The following is a 23427-nucleotide window of genomic DNA, read 5'->3' on the forward strand; positions in this document are numbered from 1 at the left end:
AGAATTTAAAAGAGAGAGAAAAAAAACCATGATAGGACAACGGAGAAAATCTGACTCTAAACTCTGTATGAGATAATAGTATTGTACCCAAGGTTAAATTTCTTCAGTGTTATATTAACTAGAAGAATGTCCTTTTTCTTAGGAGATACAGGCTGAAGTATTTAGGATTCCTAAAAGTTTCAATAAAAAATAAAAGACTGCGTGCCCATGTAAAGATGGAGGGGAGACAGCATGCAAATGAGGCAAAATATCAGCAACTGGAGAGCCTAGATAAAGGTGCTCACTGAACTCTTTAAACTGTTCTAGAAGGGTAACTTTTTCAAAACAGTATCTTAGGATTAAAAAAAAATTCAGAGTTCCAACCTCATGATGCAAGGCATTGTCTCAAGATTAACTGGACATTTCTAGCCCCTCCCCAGTTCAGAGACAAAACCACAGAGGAAAACCATTACAATTTTTTTAAAAACCTATAATGTGTAAACAATAAAAAAGATGCCCATATTAAAGGATTACTATTAAACAGTGTTATGACTCTCTAAGGCTTTATTCTGACAGGCTAAGGCAAAAAGCTGAGGGGTTTATTGCTTTGTTTTAAACCATGTTCATAAGAAGAGGGCTGACAGCTAACCTTTTGAAAAGCCTAGACTCTCTATTGGGGGCTTTATTAAAATCATCCAACACCTATAGTCACAGCACTTTGGGAGGCTGAGGCAGGTGGATCACTTGAGCTCAAGAGTTCAAGACCAGCCTGGGCAACATGGCGAAACCCTATCTCTATAAAACATACAAAAATTAGGCATGGTGGCACGCACCTGTTCTCCCAGTTACTAGGGAGGCTGAGGTGGGAGGATCACTTCAGCCTGGGAGGTGGAGGCTGCAGTGAGCCAAGATCATGCCACTGCACTACAGCCTGGGTGACAGAGTGAAATCCTGTCTAAAAAAAAAAAAGAACTGCGAGGTATGGTGGCTCACGCCTGTAATCCCAGCACTTTGGGAGGCCAAGGTGGGTGGATCACAAGGTCAGGAGGCTGAGATCATTCTGGCCAACGTGGTGAAGCCCTGTCTGTACTAAAATACAAAACATTAGCCAGGAGTGGTGGTGTTCACCTGTAGTCCCAGCTACTCAGGAGACTGAGGCAGAAGAATCGCTTGAACCCGGGAGGCAGAGGTTACAGTGAGCCAAGATCATGCCATTGCACTCCAGCCTGGCGACAGAGTGAGACTCCATTTCAAAAAAAAAAAAAAATTAAAAATTAAAAAATAATAAAAATCATCCAATTAAACCCTCACAAGTTTGAATATAGCTGTTAAGATCCCCAAGCTGAAAGAAATGAAAATAAATAAAATTAAACTCAAAGAAGTAAACAACTTACATGCAAATTCACAGAGAAAATGGGAAAACTCTAGTCAGTATAACTTCAAACCCTAGGATCTTTCCCATATATTAGGTGATCAGTGAAGCAACAGGATTATTTCTTGATTAAAGCTTTACTCTTAAAATATTTACTGAGTTACTACTTCTACTACCACCACTAAATTTTTATTTGTTTATTTACTTTAAACGGAGTCTCCCCCTTTGTCACCCAGGCTGCAGTACAGTGGCGCAATCTCAGCTCACTGCAACCTCTGTCTCCCAGGTTCAAGCGAATCTCGCACCGCGATTCTTGGCAAGTAGCTGGATTACAGGCGCCCTCCACCAAGCCCAGCTAATTTTTGTATTTTTAGTAGAGACAGGGTTTTACCATGTTGGCCAGGCTGGTGTGGAACTCCCAATCTCAGGTGATCCACCTGCCTCAGCCTCCCAAAGTGGCAAAATTACAGGTGTGAACCACAGTGCCCAGCCACCACCACTAATTTTTAATACTCACAACAACAAATGATATATTATTTCAATTTTCCACCAAAAATAATCATCTTCCAAAAAACAAAAAGCCCATATTGTAAAATGGATTATGTGGCCAGGCGCAGTGGCTCACACCTACAATCCCAGCACTTTGGGAGGCCAAGGCAGGTGGATCACCTGAGGTCAGGAGTTCAAGACCAGCGTGGCCAACACGGTAAAACCTTGTCCCTATTAAAAATACAAAAATTAGCCAGGCATGGTGGCGTACGCCTGTAGCCCCAGCTACTTGAGAGAATCACTTGAACTTGGGAGGGCGGAGGTTGCAGTGAACCAAGATCATGCCACTGCACTCCAGCCTGGGCAACAGAGCAAGACTCCATCTCAAAAACAAATAAAATAAAATGGATTATGGATAATGATTTCTCTGTTATTTTATATTATTTTTTGAGACAGGGTCTCACTCTGTCACCCACGTTGGAGTGGCACAATCTCAGCTCAGTGTAACCTCCACCTCCAGGCTTCAAGTGAATCTCCTGCCTCAGCCTCCCAAGTAACTGGGACTATAGGCAAACACCACCACGCCCGACTAATTTTTGTATTTTTGGGTAAAGAAGGGGTTTCACCAAGTTGGCCAGGCTGGTCTCGAACTCCTGACCTCTAGTGATCTGCCCACCATGGCCTCCCAAAGTGCTGGGATTACAGGTGTGAGCCACCACAACAGGCCTCTCTGTATTAAGGATGTACTGATAAGAAGGGATATTAAGAGCTGAAGAGCATTTTAAGAGACCAAAAGCAATATTTCTTTTTCTTTTGTTTAAAAATGCGACTATGAGGTACTGTTTAAAAATAAGGTTATGGGGTGCTGTCAGGATGATATCAGAGATATATCTGGAATTCAGAAGAAATCTGACAGTTTTTCATCATGTTTTGTGGAACTTACCCAATCTAATCAGTAAAGTTGGGTCCTATTCTTCTGGTGCCTATCTATGCTTCTCTCCATTACTCATGTCTTTACATGCCTTGCACTCCTGTACCAAGTAGGATGCTGGCTTATACAACCCTGAAGCCTCTACAAACTCTTAAGATACTAGGAATTCTGTTTGAAAATACTGAGTGAAACTGATTCCTTTCACTTACAATAATAAAAACTGACAGGTTTGTGGGCCAGCACTGAACACATGAAGAAGACAAGAGACTATAGCACAAATAGTGTTCTTAAAAGTGTAACAATAATCCTAAAGAATGTATCTGTTAAGCATAAACATTCCTCTCATCTTCATAACAAAAGAAAAAGGTATACAAAGGGGAAATGTTTTGTTTAAATTATTCAGGTTTGAAATATTTATGTTTGATAAATGCAGTATGAATATTAAAAGCCAAAAACTCAAAGATATAGGAAAGTCAGTTAATGAGTTATTAATTATAATTCATACTAATTTTTTCTTTTGAATCAATAATGACTGAACACCTAGCACTACACATTTGGTATTTTTGTTGTAATATATATATAGCATTTACTGTTGTAACTTTAATTTAAAAATAGATGAATAAGAAACAAACTCTTATGTCGTACAGACGTCTGGTTGATTTTACCTGACTTACTTTCTTCCCCTAAATTACCATTCTTACATTAAAGTTCTATGGGTTATGAAAAGAAAAAGTATCTCTGAAATAAAACTCAGTCAGAAAAGGTATCATAAGAAATCTTTTGAATTATCAAATACTATTGACTGCATTTTGAGAAGATACTCATTTCTTTTTCATTTTCAGGAAATGTTACTTTTAAAAAAAGTGCATCTCTACTACTAAACCTCATATTAGCCACTAAATTAAATTAACAAAAAAACTGTAGCATTTCCTCCTCAGGATGTCTTAAGACTGTTTCTATATTCTTTGCCAAAAAAGTTTTAGACAAACTTTTACAAGACATAAAGTCTCAAATAAAATACAGACAAGTAGATGATTAAATAAATCCTCTTCCCTTTTTTCTTATACCATTGCTTTTTTAATCCAAAGTATTAAATAATTTTATTTTCCTTGCCTGAAAGACTAAAACTGTATATAAAATGCTGAGTAAAGTGCCTGATCCATCACTGGTACTCCATAAGTTAGTTCTCTTTTCTAATAATTAATGTCAAGATTCATTCTCCTAATGGTTTCCAGCATATTATATTATTGGGATAACAATTTTACTCCTTTTAAGGCTTACTGCTATATATAGCGTGACTCTGGAACTTGGTATCATCTTATTTATACCAAATTGTTTCCTGTTGTTTTCACTGACACTTCTTGTTACCTGTCATTCTGGGAATAAATGCAACATTTGATTTTAATGTGTATTTGTTTGTGGCATTACATCATCTCTACATTTCTGGCCAAGTCTTGCTAAAACGCACGGACACACATGGGGGTGGGGTATAAAATAATGGCATTTCAAAACTAACCTATACCCTGGAGTCCCTGATCTATCAATTAATTTCTTTTTGAGACGGAGTCTCGCCCTGTCGCCCAGGTAGAGGTGCAGTGGCACGATCTTGGCTCACTGCAAGCTCTGCCTCCCAGGTTCATGCCATTCTCCTGCCTCAGCCTCCTGAGTAGCTGGGAGTACAGGAGCCTGCCACCACGCCCAGCTAATCTTGGTTTTGTATTTTTAGTAGACATGGGGTTTCACCATGTTAGCCAAGATGGTCTCAATCTCCTGACCTCGTGATCCGCCCTCCTCGGCCTCCCAAAGTGCTGGGATTATAGGTGTGAGTCGCAGCGCCTGGCCAATGATATGTATATTGTACAACAAATACTAATGGAACATGCCCAGAAATAAATGTCACATGTCATAAGGTTTGAGACATTTATTTTGAGGTAGAAAGGGTGATTATTTATTCTATGATTCTTAGCTGTGTTTCTATTGAAAGAATTTCACCTCATGAAGACAAGGCATCAGAATACTGATTCTCTCTTCTTCCTCCCTTGTTCCCACCACTGCTCATAAAGAACAACTACACTAGAATATGATCACACTTGATAGTTCTTCTTTGGGATAAAATTTGATGCCTTTCTGACATAAACATAACCTCTCATTCCACAAAAGGCATTACAATCTACAGTTGTTTTCAACATTTAAAATAAATATGCCTTGAGATGACAAAAAACTCAGAACGATAAAGCAGATGTTATTCCAATGTAGCACATTATCCTTATAGACCTGTTCACTATATAACAAGAGTAAATTATACCAGTAACTGCTGACAAATCAAAAATAAAATTCAACATTAAAATGTCTTTAATATTATAGCACTATAAATAAGGTAATATTGTGAAATAAATGACTCATTTGTATTATATAAACTCCAAAGATGATCTGTGTGAATTGTTTATCTTAGGTTTAACAAAAAATTTCCAGGTATACTTAAAGAGTAATTTTTTCAAATCAAATATTACCCTCACTTCATCTGTCCTGTTATTCAGAGAAGATATTCCATATGGTGATTTTTCTAAATAACAGTTTATCTCAATGCCCAAACTCATTTTACTTAAGCCATTTTGGATAGAAGTGGTCTTAATTCTGTCTCATACCTCCCCAGCAGTTTAAATAGTACACAGTATACTGAACCTAATGTAAGCCCTTGTTAATGGCTAAGGCCTATCAAGTTGACTACATTAGGGCACTGTGGTATATTTAAACCAGCAATAGCCTCAGGGGCACAAACAAACATGAAGCAATTTGCTCCTATTCTAAATGGCCCCACAATGACACGTTCTTATATCTGCATTTTAAGAGTTCTCCTGTCCCTTATTAAAAATCCTCTTATAAAAACAAACCAACAAACAAAAAAACAAACACTCATCACTGTTTCTAAAGTGTCCTTTACTCACCTGCTAAATCACTGCTTCTAGATTATGGCTGGTAAATCACACAATTATGCAGGTAGTAATTCTATCAAGAGCAAGAATAACACCCTAGGCTGACAGTCTCCATTTAAAAAGGCCCACCAGTTTAGTACACAGTGTGACTTTCAGTGCAGCCACTCAGAGGGCATTTTCAATTGCTTCCTAGATAGTGATTATACCAGATAGTTGTGTTTTCTGGGGAAAATAACTGACAAATAAAGGTTTACTATACAGCAATTATTCTTTGTATCTTCTTGTCCAATATTATCTTTTTAAAATGTCACCATTAGTAAACAAAATCTATAATATAATCAGACTTACCTGAGGCACGCCTTGTGAATCGGTTTATTACTGGAGCTGAAAGAAAAAGCAGAATAATGAGATTAGAATAAAAGTCTAACTTTCCCTGCAAAGGCTCAAATTGGTAAATGATCTTATAATTTAACTAAAGAAAAAGATGAATAAATAAGAGGAAACACCATAAATATACAAAAATATTGAAATTCATTAATAATCAAATAAATATAAATTGAAATCAATATTTAACCTATTAAATTAGCACTTTAAAAGAAAAATCCCTAGTTATAGACAGCTAAAATTACTTACGTGGGGACCATATAAAGAGATACAATACCTTTAAAAAACAATTTGGCAATTACATCAAGTACTATAAAAGATTTGTGTCACTTAATAGGGTAAATCTACTAGAGATTTAACCTGAAGCACTACTACTAGTGAAGGAAAGAGCAATGTATGAATAAATCTATTCAGCAGCATCATTTTTTAAATGATAAAATTACAAAACACAACTGAAATTGCTCATGTATGTTGAAATCATCTTTAGCTGAAGGATAGTATATCCTTGAAAGTCTCAGATTTATAGTTCTGACGATTTTTGTGCAATCCAAATGTTCATAACACGCAAATCTGTCCACTGAAGGCTGCAGTCTCAGGCTGGTGTGCGCACCACTCAGCTGGCAAGCCTACCAACTGCCCACTCCTCCGACTCAACTCAGCTCTGTTTCTTCTTGGTTTTGATGACATAGTTATCTCAAGAACTGAGGTTTTTAAAAACATTTCTTTCTTAAGAGAAGCAGGTACATTTCTGGTTCATTTTACATAAAGGAAGGACATAATGTACTATGCAGTATATTTTGGTAACAGAATGTCATAAGTCTACTTCAATACTTTTAGAAGAGTAATTATGAAATTTGTTTACACTATGGAAACATTAGGTCAAGTAAAAAAAGACAAAATTTTTATCAGCAGTATGATTGCACTGCATGAAAAATATGTATGCACAGGAACAAGTACTATAATAAAACTATGTCAGATGTGTAGTGCATTAATCCTGACAATCATGCTATCAAATATCAGCATCTTTGGCCAGGTGCGGTGGCTCACGTCTGTAATCCCAACACTTTGGGAGGTCGAGGTGAGCAGATCACCTGAGGTCAGGAGTTTGAGACCAGCCTGGCCAACATGGGGAAACTCCATTTCTACTAAAAACTACAAAAATTAGCCCGGCATGGTGGCAGGTGCCTGGAATCCCAGCTACTTGGGAGGCTGGGGCAGGAGAATCACTTGAACCCGGGAGGCAGAGGTTGCAGTGAGCCGAGATCGCGCCACTACACTCCAGGCTGGCTGACACAATCAAACTCAGTTGCAAAAAAAAAAAAAAAAAATCAGCATCTTCATACAACTGATGACTACATTTTACAGTAAGTCTCAGAGAAATCTATTAATTTGTTTTAGATCACACAGTCACTCTGCATCAGAGCTGGAGAATCTGAATTTACGAGTATCTTGCATCAAAACGCTGCCTCAGAGAGAACAGAAAATGAAAATACAGATTCCTGAAATCATATAGTAAGAGGTGAATATTATCTTCCTTTGTGATCTTCATTACAATTAAAGATTAACTTTGTGAAATTCATAAACCCAATTATCAAGATATTATCATTTATAACAAAATTACATCCTCCAAAGTGACTGAAAGACATACAATATTTACTATTTATATACCACAATACTTTAGTCATATATTTGCACAGTCACAAATTACTTACATTAAAAACTTGCATCAGGTAAATTGTGTTATGTATATCTTACTACACATATACACAAAGGCCCATCAGTTTTCAAACCCCTTTTTTGCAACGATTAAAGTTAGTCTAAAGAGTGCCTCCCCAGCAAGCTACAAGGATAGTGAACGGAAACAAAATGCAAAAAAATGCAACCACAGGAATGCAGAACAGAGAGTGCAAGCAGATACAGGCAAGATAAAGGTTTAAAAATTTCTCTTAGCCTTGGGGCAAAAATACAGTAGACATTCTCTGCCCCCCCTGCCCCCTCCAGCCTCTCTAGATGATGAAGCCACAAGACTATGGGCTCCTGGTTTGAAAGGTCGAGAAGTCTTTGTTTTCCTGAGGTCCTTAGGTTTCTGTGTCTTTCTGAAGTGTTTAAGGCAGAGGTTTTCCACAAAGGTGGCATCGCTATCTAGAAGATGTTTTCTAAATTTGTGGGGGCAATTTTGATTGTCACAGTAATTCAGAGGACACCCTTCCTTGGCTTTTGTCAGGCAAACTCCACAACAATCCTGCACAACAAAGAACTGTCCTGCATCCTACAACTTTTGTCCTGCATGACTTTTAAAACATCCCACTGGGCATTCACATTGGCAAAAAAAAAAAAAAAAGTCCATTTATAACCATCTGGGCCTAAATCCTAATACAGCTCTTTATATACACATGACTCATTTATGCAGCTTTAATATACATCAAATTTTCTACAACACAATGACAACATAAATCAAATTTGGGTTTTTTTGTGTGTTTTGTTTCTTGCTTTGTTTGGAATTTTACTAATAGATGTTCACCATTTCAGAAAACCATGTGACTACTACAGTGCTCCTTATGGTATTTGGATTGCTAGTACAATGCTTTTTCGTCAGACGCCCTTTGCAGCTTTTATAGAGCCTCTACATCTAGGTGGGACAATCTAACTGCATTGTCTTCTTGAGTACATGTTGAAGCACATACCTACTGAAATACATTTTACTTGCTATAAATTATCTTACTTTATTTCTCCTTGATATTTTTGCTAGACATTCTGTCAATTTCTAAATTGCGGGTAGACAGGTCTATGATTTTCATTTCCCGACAGTTAATAGGGCATAGGATTGGACAGTTAAGAAAATGGGTGCACCGAGCAAGTGGTATGCAGTAGTTAAGGTAAACACTGGGTTTTGAGAACAATCATCAAAAATCCAATCTCTCATACCCATAGCCCTCCTTTCCACTTGCAGGGATGAAACACAAATGTTTCCTGTACAAACTTTCAGCAAGTTAACGGTCACCTTCACCATTTTTCCAAGTTTTTTAGTCTAATTACCAAAATAGAGAAGGCTGGGAATCAGGGTGGAGGCTTTGCTGGAAAAAAAGAAATGTGCATCCGGCCAAGCTATGCCTAGTCTTCTCTCTCAGGAACCTAAGTCAGGGAAGGTGAGCAGGAAGGTGAGGATGGGCACCGCCAACATTCCGACCTTCCACATCACTGGCAGGGAGGGGGTGAGGCGTGGGGTATGGACAGACCACCCAACTGGCAGACAGGAGCCTTGGGCTCTAATACTGGCCACACCACCTTCTGATGGCATAGATGAACCATGTAACCTTGACTTAAATTTTCAACTTGTGATATACGGAAGCAAGATCTGCCCTCCTTCTTTCAGGGGGTTTTTCTGAAGAAAAAAACCTGGCCAGACGTGGTGGCCCACGCCTGTAATCCCAGCACTTAGGGACGCCGAGGTGGGCAGATCACCTGAGGTCAGGAGTTCAAGACCAGCCGGGCCAACATGGAGAAACTCCATCTCTATCCTAAAACTTTTTTAAAAAAATTAGCCGGGCATAGTGGTGGGCACCTGTAATCCCAGCTGCTCAGGAGGCTGAGGCAAAAGAATTGCTTGAACCCAGGAGTCGGAAGTTGCAGTGAGTGGAGATCGCACCACTGCACTCCAGCCTGGGCAACAGAGCAGGACTCCGTCTCAAAAACAAAAAAACATAAACATCTTTGGAGGTACCTGTCAATTATAAATTCCTATTCAAATGTAAGAGACTGACGCTTATTTAGTGTAAACTAATATTACCACTTTTTAAATATACAAAATAAACAGCAATACAAATTTCCAAAAAATGTTAACAGATGAAGGTGTTTTAAAATGTGACAAGTCAAATTAAATTTTCTCGGATTTTTGGTTTTTACCTTTAGATTTTCTTATTCTGCGGATATTCGGTGAATACACACACACACACAGACACACACACACCCCCACACACACACCCACACAGAAAGAGAGAAAACTAGAGACTAGGATAGAAGGAAAAAAATAGGAAATATATTACATGCCTGGAGAAATAAACAATATGATTTAAGAGCAGAGTAAAATCCTAGCATTTCTAAGAGAATATAACCTAAGATCTTAGTGAATCCCCAAGGAAAAAAGACACAAATATTTATATAAGGTTTGACTTTCTCCCCAACACTACTGCAGTGGAACACTGAGTCCTATGTTCCTATGAATATCTTTGTGCTTGTATAACCAGAGATCTCTTCAGTTGCCAAACTATATTCCACTAGATTCGTTTAGTTCCTACGCTCCCAAGAGACCTAGAAGTGTAACTGATTCAAGTCTTCTTTAATCCTTCAGTGTCCTTACAAGCAAAATCCTCCATTACTTTGGATAAACTGAAGGAGTCTCTCTATCTCAGCAGTGAAAACAGCCTCCCAAACCTGCTGGACTGAGTTCTGCACCAGGCCAGCAGGAACTGCTTATCTGCTCACCTCTTCATGCCCAAAACCTATCACAGTGCCTGGCAGATAAAGGTGCTGAGTAAATAGCTGCAGAATGCATCAATAAACTCTGCAAGGAAGCAGAGCAAGTCTCCCTGTCCCCACTAATTTTGTTGCTGTATTGAGTGTGGATGCTAGGCACTGGAATTGTAACAGAGTCGCCGCCCTTGAAGAACTTATTAAGTCTAGTTGTATTTTCAAATACAATGGCTTCAAAGACTTATACCCTGCAACTAGATACCTAATTTAGAAAAATGTAGGCGAATGAGAAATCCAGTAGAAGACTAAAAAACCTAAGATAATCTATGAAACTAAAAGTCAAGTTTATAGCAGTACACACAGTTTGCATCTCTGAGCATACTGCTGGGAGAGAAACTCCAAGTTAAAGAAACAAGAGCCCTGAGAGCTGTGATCTGCAGTCATAAACACACATACACACACACACACACACACACATATACACACACCGAGCAAACAAAAATTAAAAACAAACTACAAACTACCCTATCTACACTGTAGCTGCATTAGTTAAATTAGCCTTTTGCAGAAACGTGTTCATATACCCTAAGTGAAATATACACAATAATCTTGGATTCAGCTGAATAATTTTAGCATCCTTATCCTCCCATTAATCACCTTTTCTAGCAATAAACACTTCCTGAATCTGTTAACTGTCTAAATAAAATATTCTAGAAACTGTGTAAATCGAAACCACGTAAGATAATTATTTTTGAGTGAGTAAATATTTAGTGCAGAATAAATTAATTTCTCTTATGCCTGTGCTTCAAAAATTAAAGTAAAATAAGGTTCACCCTTGAGCCGAGGAATAATTAACTTTTTTAAAAGGTCAACAGCAAACAGGCAAATAAACAACGAAACTTGAAAATTTTTCTAAGTAACCTAACACACACAACTTGCAAACTTTTAATACGTACATAATTTCTGGTATTGAAAATGACCACTTATTTTCTGTATTTTTGTTAAAAGGTGCTGAACCTTGACCACAATTGCTAATACTCAGAGATACTTTACTCGTCACTGTCTTGTAAGCCCTTGAAATACTATGTATTTCTAGATACATAGTGTCTAGGAATTTGTTGAGATTCAGCCTGTGGAGGGGCTCAAAGGTACAAGGACAGAATAATAATTAGCAGGTACCCTCCAAGGCTTCATGGTCTTGGTCTCAACGAGACACAGATTATGAACCATGTACCTCAAGGCACTTCTTATGAGACATAACGGGAGCTGTCTGAGAAGCCAGCACTTGGGAGATCACTTTTCTTCTTCCTTTTTGATTATACAGCAAGAAATACAGAGATCAGGTGTCCAACCCACTCAGACACATGGATTATGGCTGGGGGTGGGGCACAGTAAGACGAAATATAGATGCTTTTACAAAGTGCCCATTTCAAAGACTTTCTTTGTATTTATTAACCAAATTCCTTAAAACAAAACTGACATTTTAGAATATGAAGGTAACAAAATAAAATGATTACATAAAAAAAACATATTTTTGCTTGTGAATGAACATGAGTCTCCACTTCTTAATTCATCAGGATTTTACCAACAATGCCCCCTTAGGAAAAGAGAGAAAAATACAGTTCAGTCAGAAAAGTCCTAAAAATGACTAAGTTTTTATAAAGCTACACAGAGTTGAGGCAGTAACAATGTCAAGAAAAAGGTTCCCAAATACTTTCAGGGTTTTAAATGTGGGCTCAGAGTTAAGTAGAAAGGGGTGGGAAAAGCCACTGTCAAGACGATGTAAACTCACTCTCTGCTTCTCCATACACAAAACTGTCTCTTGTAAGTCTGTATGGTCAGATTCACGTAAAGAGCAGATCTATGGAGACCAGTGTTCTGCTTGTAAGAGTAAACAATCCAAGCTAGATTAAGAATACCAGAAAAGCTGGAAGCTGCAAAGAGTTCAAATTGCTACATGTCTATAAAGTCACAACAAAACAGCTCTAGAGAACAGTAATTTGGGAGAAACAAAAGGTAAAGGCAGGAGGGGAGGCTTTGAAATGAAGAGCAACTGAGAGAACAATCAGGGATGTGACTAAGGTTGGCCTACTAATAAGAGTACAGTTATAGAAAATATCCGTCTTAGGAGCCTTCCCCATACACTTTCCAGAATGAAGATACTCTTGCCATTCCAGTCTCAGCTCAAATGACCCCCTCAGGAAGCTTTTCCCTGAACACCCAGTTTAAAGTTGCCCCCTCTTGTTCCTTTCAATCGTACCATCCTGTTTCCTTTTCTCTAGAGCTGGCTAGAGATGCCTACCGTTTCATGTTTATTGTCTGTCTCCTCCCTTGCTACATTATAAGCTTCATGAGGGCAGGGTCTTTCCTTGTTTGTCTGCTTCATTACTATATCCCCAAGGCTTAGAACACTGCTGGCTACAAAATACATTAGGTTCAAAAATGCTGAAGAAATAGTGCTAATGAAAAATAATATAATAGGGGTGGCTCCCTGACACCTAAAGATTATTTGGCCAAGCACGGTGGCTCATGCCTATAATCCCGGCACTTTGGGAGGCCCAAGTGGGTGGATCACATGAGGCCAGGAGTTCAAGACCAGCCTGGCCAACATGGTAAAACCCATCTCTACTAAAAATACATAAATCAGCCAGGCATGGTGGTACACACCTGTAGTCCCAGCTACTTGGGAGGTTGAGGCATGAGAATCGCTCAAATGTGGAGGCAGAGGTTGCAGTGAGCTGAGATTGTACCACTGCACTCCAGCCTTGGTGACAGAGCGAGACACCGTCTCAAAAAAAAAAAAAAGCAAATGTTATGTATACAAGTATTAAGTTTCCGAAAACCATAAATTAAAATATAGTATATACTATTGGCTAAAAACACAAAATAGACTTCAAAACACTAGAGCTTGACTAGTCTTTGGCTTTTTTTCAGGTAGTATTATTAAAAGCAGTACCACTTACGCCCCACAATAATGAAAATGTAACCTGGTTTTAGTCTCTAACAAGAATAATGAAAGATTTCATAAGATAACCAGAGCAGAAGGCAATGGCATTTCTCAATTAAAATGTGAAAAAAAAAAAAGGATTTCAAGAGCATCCATATTTCCAATTTAAAAAAAGAGGTGAAATTCACATACAATAAAATGTACAATTCAATTAGTTTTGATAAACATATACATCCACAACTAACACTTCAATCAAGATATAAAACATTTTCAACACCTTGGATAGTTTCCATGAGGCCTCTTACAGACAATTCCCACAATCTCATAGGCAACCACTTGTTAGGATTTCTACCACTGTAGTTTAGCTTTGCCTGTCTTTGAACTTCATGCAAACATAAGATTAATTCCTGCTGTTCTTTTTTAATGAGTAGTAGTATTCCCTTATATGACTATACCATTATATATATATCCATCCATTCTCCTGTTGACGGACATTTCAGTTTCCAGTTTGAGCTATTTTGAATAAAGCTTGTATAAATATTCTTTGATATTCTTCTAAATATTCAACTCTTTGTTGGTAATATTCATTGAAAAAATCTTCCAGTCTTGTGACTGTCTTTTCATTTTGTTTACAATAACTTTGGTTGAGTAAAAGCATATGTTTACAAGCATTTTGTAAATGTTAATTTATTTCTCTTAAATACCTAGGAGGAGGATTGCTTGGTCATAGGTAGGTGAATGCTTAACTTTATAATATGCCCACAGTGTTCCTAAGTGTTTATATTACTTTATGACCTCAAGGACCATATATGAGTTCCAGCCAACATAAGGTATGTCTTATTTTAGCCATTCTTGTGTGTGTTTAATGGTGTCTTACAGTGGTTTTAATTTTTACTATCCTGATAACTAAAAATACTGAGCACATTCCATGTGCTTATTGGCCATTCTTATGTCTTGTTTTTTTTTCCAAGACAGAGTCTCGCTCTGTAGCCCATGCTGGAGTGCGGTGGCACAGTCTTGGTTCACTGCAACCTTCGCCATCCCAGTTCAAGCGATTCTCTGCCTCAGCCTCCCATGTAGCTGGGATTAAAGGCACGTGCCACCACTAATTTCTTGTTTTTAGTGGAGACGGGGTTTCATCATGTTGGCCAGGCTACTCTGAAACTGTTGACCTCAAATATCTGCCTGCCTAGGCCTCCCAAAGTGCTGGGATTACAGGCATGAGCCACCGCTCCCAGCCACTGTTAGGTCTTCTTTATTGACATGTTCAAGTCTTTGCTCAGTTCGATTAGGGTCTTTTTATGAGTGAGCTTTACCAGTTCCTGCTATATATTCTCAGCAATAACAAATTAAAATGCATAAATTTTTAAAATCCTAGTTGTGATAAACTACATAGGAATAAAACTAAGACAGGAAAATCCTTATGGAGAAAATTAAAAACATTATTGATGAATATGAAAGGAAGACTGAATAAAGGGAGACATATTATGTTCATGGATAGGAAGACTCAGTATCATTAAAAGGTCTGTCATCTCCAACTTTGTTTATAAATTCAAGCAATTCCAATAAAACTACCAATAAAGATTTTCTACAAAACTGAAGAAGCATATCGTAAAAATCTCATGGAATAACTACAAATAGTTAAATCATTTTAAAGTAAAAGAAGTGAGAGTTACCATACCATATATCAAGACCATTTTAAAGTCACATTAAGAGAAAGAGACATTGATGAAAGGACAGACAAACCCAACAGAACAGAACAGAAGCTTGAAGTACATTCACATGAATGTGGAAATTTGTATACTCACATATAAATGGAAATTTAACATTTAAAAATCAGTGGGGGTAAAAAATGAGTCAATACATAATAATGAAATGAGATTCCCTAATTCATACCGTATATAAGAAATACATTATAGATTAATTAAAGTCTTAAAGATGAAACTCAAGACTTACAAATTTTTACAGGAAAATAAAGAGATTATCTTTTTAATTTGGATTAGTGATGAAATCCTTAAACAAGGCAAAAAAATCACAAGCAAAAGGAATGATTAACATTAGTCTACATTAAAATTAAAAATTATGTTCAAAGTTATTGTAAACAAAATGAAAAGACAAACCTAAGATTGGAAGATTTTTTCAATGACTATTGCCAACATAGAGTTGGTAGCCAGAACATTAAAGGAAGGGAGGAAGGGAGGAAGGAAGGGAGAAAGGGATGGAGGAAGGGAGGGAGGAAGAGAAGGAGGGAGGCAGGAAGAGAGGGAGGGAGGGAGGGAGAAAGGGATGCAGGAAGGGAGGCAGGAAGAGAAGGAGGGAGGGAGGGAGGGGAAAAATCCTTCTACAAATCAGTAAGAAAAACACAATCAGCCAGATGGGAAAAATGGCAACAAATTTTCAAAGAAAATAAACTACAAATACAGTCAATGAACATGAAAAGATGTTCAATGTCACTAGCAATAAGAGGAAAACAAATTCAATTCACAGTAAGATTCTATCTGACATCCATTCTACTGTCAAAGCTTGTTGAAATCTGACAATATTGAACGTTAGCTTCAATGTGAAAACCAGGAACTCTTACACAGCTGATAAGAGTACAAACTGGTGCAACACCTTTACAAAGCAGATACGACAATGTGAGGTGAAGTCAAAGCTGTGCGCCCCTACAATCAACCTTTCCACACTTAGGTACATCCCCTACAGCAGCAGTCCACAAACTTTTCGATCTCAAAACCTCTATATAGTCTCAAAAATTATGTGTGTATATGGTTATATCCATTGATATTTGCTGTATTATAAATTAAAACTGATAAATATTTAAAATATGAATTTAAAAGAACAACATGCAGGTTACTAATAACATATTTTGATAAAATAATACTATATTTTCCAAAACAAACAAAACTTGGTAAAATTTAGAATGACTTTGCTTTACATTTTTGCAAATCTGTTATGATAGAAGATGGTTGGGTTCTCCTACTTGCTCCTGCATTCAATCTGTAGCAATATCATACATCATGTACCCTCTGGAAAACTCTACCGTAAGCTATCATGCTGAGAGCATGAGAGAAAAAAAGGCAAAGAAAATCTTAGAAGTATTATTATAATTTTCATTCTATGGACTCTTGCAAGGTCTGGGAAGAGGAGGCAAATGGTCCCCCAGAGGTATCCAGACCACACACTGAAAACTATCTTTAGAAACTACATTTGCCTAACACACACACACACTCACTACAGCACTATAACAACAAATTGGGAACAACCAAAATATTTACCAAAGAATGGATAAAGTGTGTATTTATACAAGAGTATACTACATAGCAGGTTAAAATAAATGAACTAGAGAACTAGAACTACATGAATCAATGTAACATCTCAAATGCTGTTCTCAAAAACAAGTTGATGGATAATAATTTACATAAAAGAAACTTTTATAAGTGCAAAATTTATACAAATTTCTAACCTAATGTCTATGCAGTAATAGTACAAAACCACATACCAGAAACATAAACAATAAATGCATCGTATTGGTGGTTATCTCTGGAAACAGAAGTTGATGGAATGGGACAGGACAGAGCACACGAAGGGCCTCCTCCTACTGCACATGCGGTATATTTTAAAAGAAAAAAAACCAAACAAACAACTAATTCTTTTTTTGAGACAGAGTCTTACGCTGTCACCCAGGCTGGAGTTCACTGCAACCTTGGCCTCCTGGGTTCAAGTGATTCTCCTGCCTCAGCCTCCCAAGAAGCTGGGATTACAGGCATGTGCCACTACACCCGGCTGATTTTTGTATTTTTACTAGAGATGGCGTTTCATCATGTTGACCAGGGTGGTCTCAAACTCCTGACCTCAGGTGATCCACCCACCTTGGTCTCTCCCAAAGGGCTGCGATTACAGGCGTGAGCCACCATGCCCGGCCAGAAAAATAAAAATAAAAAACCGTGAAGGGTGCCAAAATGTTAAAATCTGTCAGAGCTAGAAGACTGCTTATATGAGTGTTCCTTATTTATCTGTGTCTTTCTGTATATTGAAAAGATGTCACAATAAGTAAAAGAGAAAAAAATTCTGCTCTACTCAGTTTTGGCAGATAAAAAGCTCTCACTATGCTCTGATATTATCTGCCCAGCCAAATTAGTTCAAAATGTACTTTAATGCTAAATGTGCTCCTAAAATATTTTTTATATTCTTTTTACAAATGGGTTTCTGCTAAAATTCAAATACTAAAATATCTTTTAGATTGCATTTAAGGAATTACAAGAAAGGTATTTCAAGGAATTATTATGCATCAAAAGTTCTAATATTGCTTGGCTGGTAAACTGCTGTTAACAGTCAAATAAAAAAAATCAAAGACCTATGAACAACTCCATGTAAAAACAAAGATCCCAAAAGATTGTTTTTATTTTCTTCTAAAAATAAATTACTAGCAATTTGTAGTTGAATAAGTACAGAATCATAAGTTTTCAGAATAAAAACACATACTAATGTAAGACTTGGAGAGGTATAAATTTGTCCCACCATGAGCTTACTTTTATAAATATTATGACATGAGGAAACAAGCTGTCAATTTAATGCCAACTAATTGTTTTCCAGTTAATGTGTACTTCAGGCACATAGTTATGTTTTTCTACAAGATCTGCCTCATTTAAATAAAGTAACAATTTTCAATACTTCTACCTACACATTCCTAAGTTGTTCAAAAATTACTTTCTAAACCTTAAATTTAAGACCATAAACTTGGAGATTGTGTAAACACACATCTATTTACTCCATCAGTTAAACACTGATTCTCGGGGAAAGGATGGTATGAAAACAAAGCAAAGCCTTATCCCATCTTTTTTTTTACTTTTTTTTTCCAAGTCAGACTATTTACCTCGATTTTCAAATGGAATTAAAGGAGGACATGAGATTTAAAGGAGTACAGGTTTTTAAAAATTTGAAACTCTTAACTAAAAGATTTAAAGACTTTCATATTTTTCATTAATAACTTCTTTAAAGTACTATTACTGTACTGTCTTGAGAGCAATCTCTAGTTTATACTTCTAATCAAATTTCATTTTTTTTAAAACTGTCATGTTCTCATTGAATTCTAAAACTTGTATTTGTTTCCTTCCTTTTGGTTTTGTTGTGTTTTGTTTTTTTAACAAACACACATTAATGCTTAGTGTATACCAGGTACTGTTAATTCATTAAATTCTCACAGCATCCCTTTGAGGTAGGTACTATCTTTATTCCCATTTCATAGATGAGAAAAATGAGGCACTGATCATAAAATACATAACTTATTCAAGGTCCCAAAAGTTATAAATGGTAGAGTCAGGCTTCAAATCTAGAGTCTGTACAAAAATGAAATCATGCTTTTAAAAAAGCTTCCACTATTTCATATGTTTCACATAAAAATTTTTGGCAACTGAAAACAATCTGGTTTATTTTTGCTTTTTTCCATAAAAGCAAATTGCCAGGTTTAAAAAGTATGAGGCAAAAGAAAAGGAGCTCTAGTGACCACGTTTATGAAAATTAGTGGAGTGGGAAAAAAAAAAAGAATGACATGAGAGTACAGGAGAGAAGAACTGAGGAAAGAGAGAATACATTCAGTTTAGGATAAAATTGTTTGCAGGTGCCTGAAGAACATGCAAGCAAAGGTATTTGGTAAGCAGGTGGGTATGTCCATTTCAATTTTAAAGAGACAGGTCTGTGCTGGAGCTAGAGGAAAAACTGGAGGGCTCCAGAGAGTAAGTGAGTCTTGAGGGGTCAGCAGGATTCAAGCAATAGAGGGAGGAAGGCAGCTTGCCTTGCAAAGTGGCAGGAATGAAGAGCAAAGGCAAAGAGATGGAAATGGACAAAGCAGGTTCAGGGCAATAGATCAGTTTTAGGTTAAGCACAGGGTTCACATAAGCAGATGCAATGACATACATCATTAGTGGTTTGTGGGGGGCCAGAATGTCACCTCAATTAGAATATGAAATCCAACAGGCAAAAGAAGCCTGTGCAAGTGCGTTCTGTGCATTTTATAGCGTTCCATGTCAGGTCCAAGTCTCACACTGTATTTTTAATATAACAAAGTCCAAATCCAAGAGACTGAACTGAAGATAGGCTAAAGCTTTTATATTTTATGAAAACACCTTAAAATACATTAATGTAAAAGATTACTAAGAAACTATTATTAAAAGTCTATTTAAAATATTTACATGCCTAAGAAGTTTTCAATCATTTTATATTCATACACATTTACCATTAGACAGTGTTCAACTTAGTACTCAATATTTTAAAAAACATTTGCACACCTACTGTGGGCAAAGCACAACACGAAAGACTTAGAGAGATTGGGTATATTCCTGCACATTCTTGCCTGCTTATACTGACCCTTGACATCTGCAAAGCTGACTGATGGAGGCCATATTCATCCTACCATATTGATACTATTAACATCAAGGAGGGAAACTTGCAAAGATTTTTGGTAGGGTGAAATGTAAACTAAACCTTTGGGAAAAGAGTGAGATTTGGCAGAAAGATATGGAGAGGGGAGTGGGAATTCAGGACCAAGAGAATGACTTAAGACAAGAATACTTGGCTATATCAATTTAGAATCAAGTCACGTGACGCTATATACTATGGTTTTTGTTTTTTTATTTTTTTGTTTTTTGAGATGGGAATCTCACTCTGTCAAGCAGTGGCGCAATCTCGGCTCACTGCAAGCTCTGCCCTCCGGGTTCACACCATTCTCCTGCCTCAGCCTCCCAAGTAGCTGGGACTACAGGCACTCGCCACCATGCTCAGCTAATTTTTGTGTGTGTATTTTTAGTAGAGATGGGGTTTCACCAAGTTAGCCAGGATGGTCTTGATCTCCTGACCTCATGATCTGCCCGCCTTGGCCTCCCAAAGTGCTGGGATTATAGGCGTGAGCCACCACAGCTGGCCTACTGTGTTTTATTTACTACTTAATGGATATGTACAAAAGAATTGCCTTTCTTTCATGTATTTTTACACTTATTTAACAGGTAATCCAAGTACATGCTAAACATTTTTCCAAAAGTTACAAAAAAGCAAATAGTGAACGGTCTCTCTCCTAACCAAATAACTTAAAATATTCTACAAAATTGCATTTCTTTTCAACTATTTTAAACTTTACACTTTCTTCTAATTCTCACCGTTATTTCCATGATTCACTGATTCCTAACCAGAAAACTATAATATGATTCTCTTTGTCCCATCCACAAATGTTGCACCAAAAACATTACTACTCTACAATTGGAATTCAAGGTTACAGGTTTTAAAAGAAAAAGCCTGGATTTTCCCCTTCAGGTAACGTAGTTTTATTTCCTTTTTATAACATAGAGTTTTCCTCTGTACTCTGCCAAATCTTGTTGAGTCAACTAACTTATGGAGTGACTGACTGTCTTTTAAAAAAGACACACACACACACACACACACACACACACACACACTCTGCAGGCCCTTTATAATCTAGAAGCTTGAATCAGGGAACCAAAATTGATCATGGCAACTTTATACATTACTAGAGCATCAATTTAAGTGGTATTGTTTAGAGTTAGTTGTAGTCTCCAAAATGGGGTTCATGTATGCCAAGACAGTGTATAAGGCTACATGTTGGGATGTAGGAGAAAATTACAACTTGCTTAGAATTGCTTTTTACTTTGTCCTTTCAAAATTTATATTGCAGGAAGCTTTACCATACATATAAGTCAATATATTGCCACATGTATAAAATTTATCAACATATATTGGGGGTGTACACTCAAATATATTTTGCTAATAAGGGTATATAATAAAACAAATTTAGAGAATTACGCAGCTCAGTACATGAGGTGATTATTTTTAAAATAAATAAATGTAAGGCTGGGTGTGGTGGCTCATGCCTATAATCCCAGTAGTTTGGGAGGCTGAAGCAGGTAGATTACCTGAGGCCAGGAGTTCCAGACCAGCCTTGCCAACATGGAAAAATTCCGTCTCTACCAAAAATACAAAAATTAGGCAGACATGGTGGCGCGCACCTGTAATCCCAGCTACACAGGAAGCTGAGGCAGGAGAATCACTTGAATCCAGAGGCAGAGGTTGCAGTGAGCCAAGATGGCACCACTGCACTCCAGCCTGGGCGACAGAGCATGACTCTCTCAAACACAAAATAAAATAAACAAATGTACTGAGTTTCTAAAGTACACGAAATGCTAATTTGAGTTGAATAGATGGAGAAAGCAAATTGTAAAAGGGAGAGATCAATGATGCAGGGCTAGCCTGCAAACTTTTAGATGGAAAAGTAGGTAGCTAATTTTTTGATACGTGGTTATTTTCAACCACATTACTGCTAAAACAGTTACTGAAATGAAGTGTATAAACTGTGGCTGAAGAGAAGGACCCTGAAGTCAGATTATCAGGTTCAAACCTTGATTTCACCAACTACTCTGGGGAAGACTAAATCACGTATTTGTAAAGCATCTGTTCAGACGACAATGTGTAAAGCACTGTTCTGCATCTGATACATCAGTAGTCAAAATTAATAACTAGTATTAAATAAAAAGGACACCATTTATTTATTTATTTATTTATTTATTTATTTATTTAGAGACAGAGTATACCTCTGTAGCCCAGGCTGGAGTGCAGTCACACAATCTAGGCTCACTGCAACCTCCGCCTCCCGGATTCAAGCGATTCTCCTGCCTCAGCCGCACGAGTAGCTGGGATTAAGGTGCCTGCCACCACGCCTGGCTAGTTTTTGTATTTTTAGTAGAGATGGGGTTTCACCATGTTGGCCAGGCTGGTCTCAAACTCCTGACCTTGGGTGATCCGCCCGACTTGGCCTCCCAGAGTGCTGGGAATTATAGGCGTGAGCCACCGTGCCCAGCCCAAAAGGACACCATTTTAAAAACATTAGTTTTCTACAATAATTAGAATGAAACAACCGAATTATATTTTAATTCAACATGACCTTTGAAAAAGATGTTTTTTGGGTCTAACTGAAATATATTAGAACAAATGGAACAAATGGCTTTTTTCCTTCTTTTTTCACCCCCCAAATTTCCCTCAATATCACTCCCATGGACTATTTTGTCTTGGAACAGCTAATGTAAATTAAACAATGTCATCCTTAGTCAAACGGATACAGAAATAACTGTATACAGTATATCTTCTTGGCTTCACTTTTATGTGGAACATGTGTTTACATTTTGACCTTTTGTCTTTTATTTTTTTTTTTTAATTAAGAAACATTTTAAACAGCAGCAACTGGAAAGACTTTTTTTTCAGTTTCCAAACATATTAAGCTACACATGGCAGAGCCTATTGCGGAAACATTTATAAATGTTACACCAACTGTTTATAGTTCTGATTTTCTTATTTGATTGTTTTGTTGTCATGTAAGCCATGACCTGAAAATTTTAGCTCAAATTCTTTCCATAAAATAATTACATAATGAAACAGTCTGAGTCATTTTGAATTTGTAAAGCACAAAATTCGCTCCCAAAAAATAGTGATAAGCATCATAGTGAGGTTTTTATAGGATTTTGTGACTGTCCCAACCACAACTAGATGACACAGGTAAGACTGGAAGGACAAGAACAGGATCAAGAACACAGTGACAATCCATTCTACTCAGAAAAATCACTGCATTCTTGTTTCTTTTCCATTGTCTCTTATTAAGCAAGTGATATGAAAATACAGTCTAATATTAGATTTCACTTCATTGAAAAAGAATCAAAGAACAAAAAACCTGGAAATTCTGAAGACAAAAGTACTTTTCCTTAGCCCAGCCTTTTAAACCTTATCTATCAACTTGATGGAAGACAGAAACAATTCATATGATGTGAGTTAATATAAATAGCGCACAAAACATTGGCAACAGTTCTATGAACAAAATCAAATTTGTAAGGCCAAAACCTACCAAATTTGGATAAGGAACTTCTCTGTA

At 37.1% G+C, this 23427-nt stretch overlaps 1 protein-coding gene across 1 annotated transcript in view; it reads right to left on the reverse strand.

Moving 5' to 3' along the window:
* PRKAR2B (protein kinase, cAMP-dependent, regulatory, type II, beta) overlaps positions 1-23427 on the reverse strand; it is a 113216-nt gene that overhangs the window by 83128 nt on the left and 6661 nt on the right. The window contains exon 3 of the mRNA XM_011986389.1: positions 6053-6088. Coding sequence (XP_011841779.1) covers positions 6053-6088 — 36 coding nt within the window. The remainder of the gene's footprint in view (positions 1-6052; positions 6089-23427) is intronic.

This window comes from Mandrillus leucophaeus, unplaced genomic scaffold (genome assembly GCF_000951045.1).
Source record: "Mandrillus leucophaeus isolate KB7577 unplaced genomic scaffold, Mleu.le_1.0 Scaffold298, whole genome shotgun sequence".
In the NCBI taxonomy this organism is placed as follows: domain Eukaryota; kingdom Metazoa; phylum Chordata; class Mammalia; order Primates; family Cercopithecidae; genus Mandrillus; species Mandrillus leucophaeus.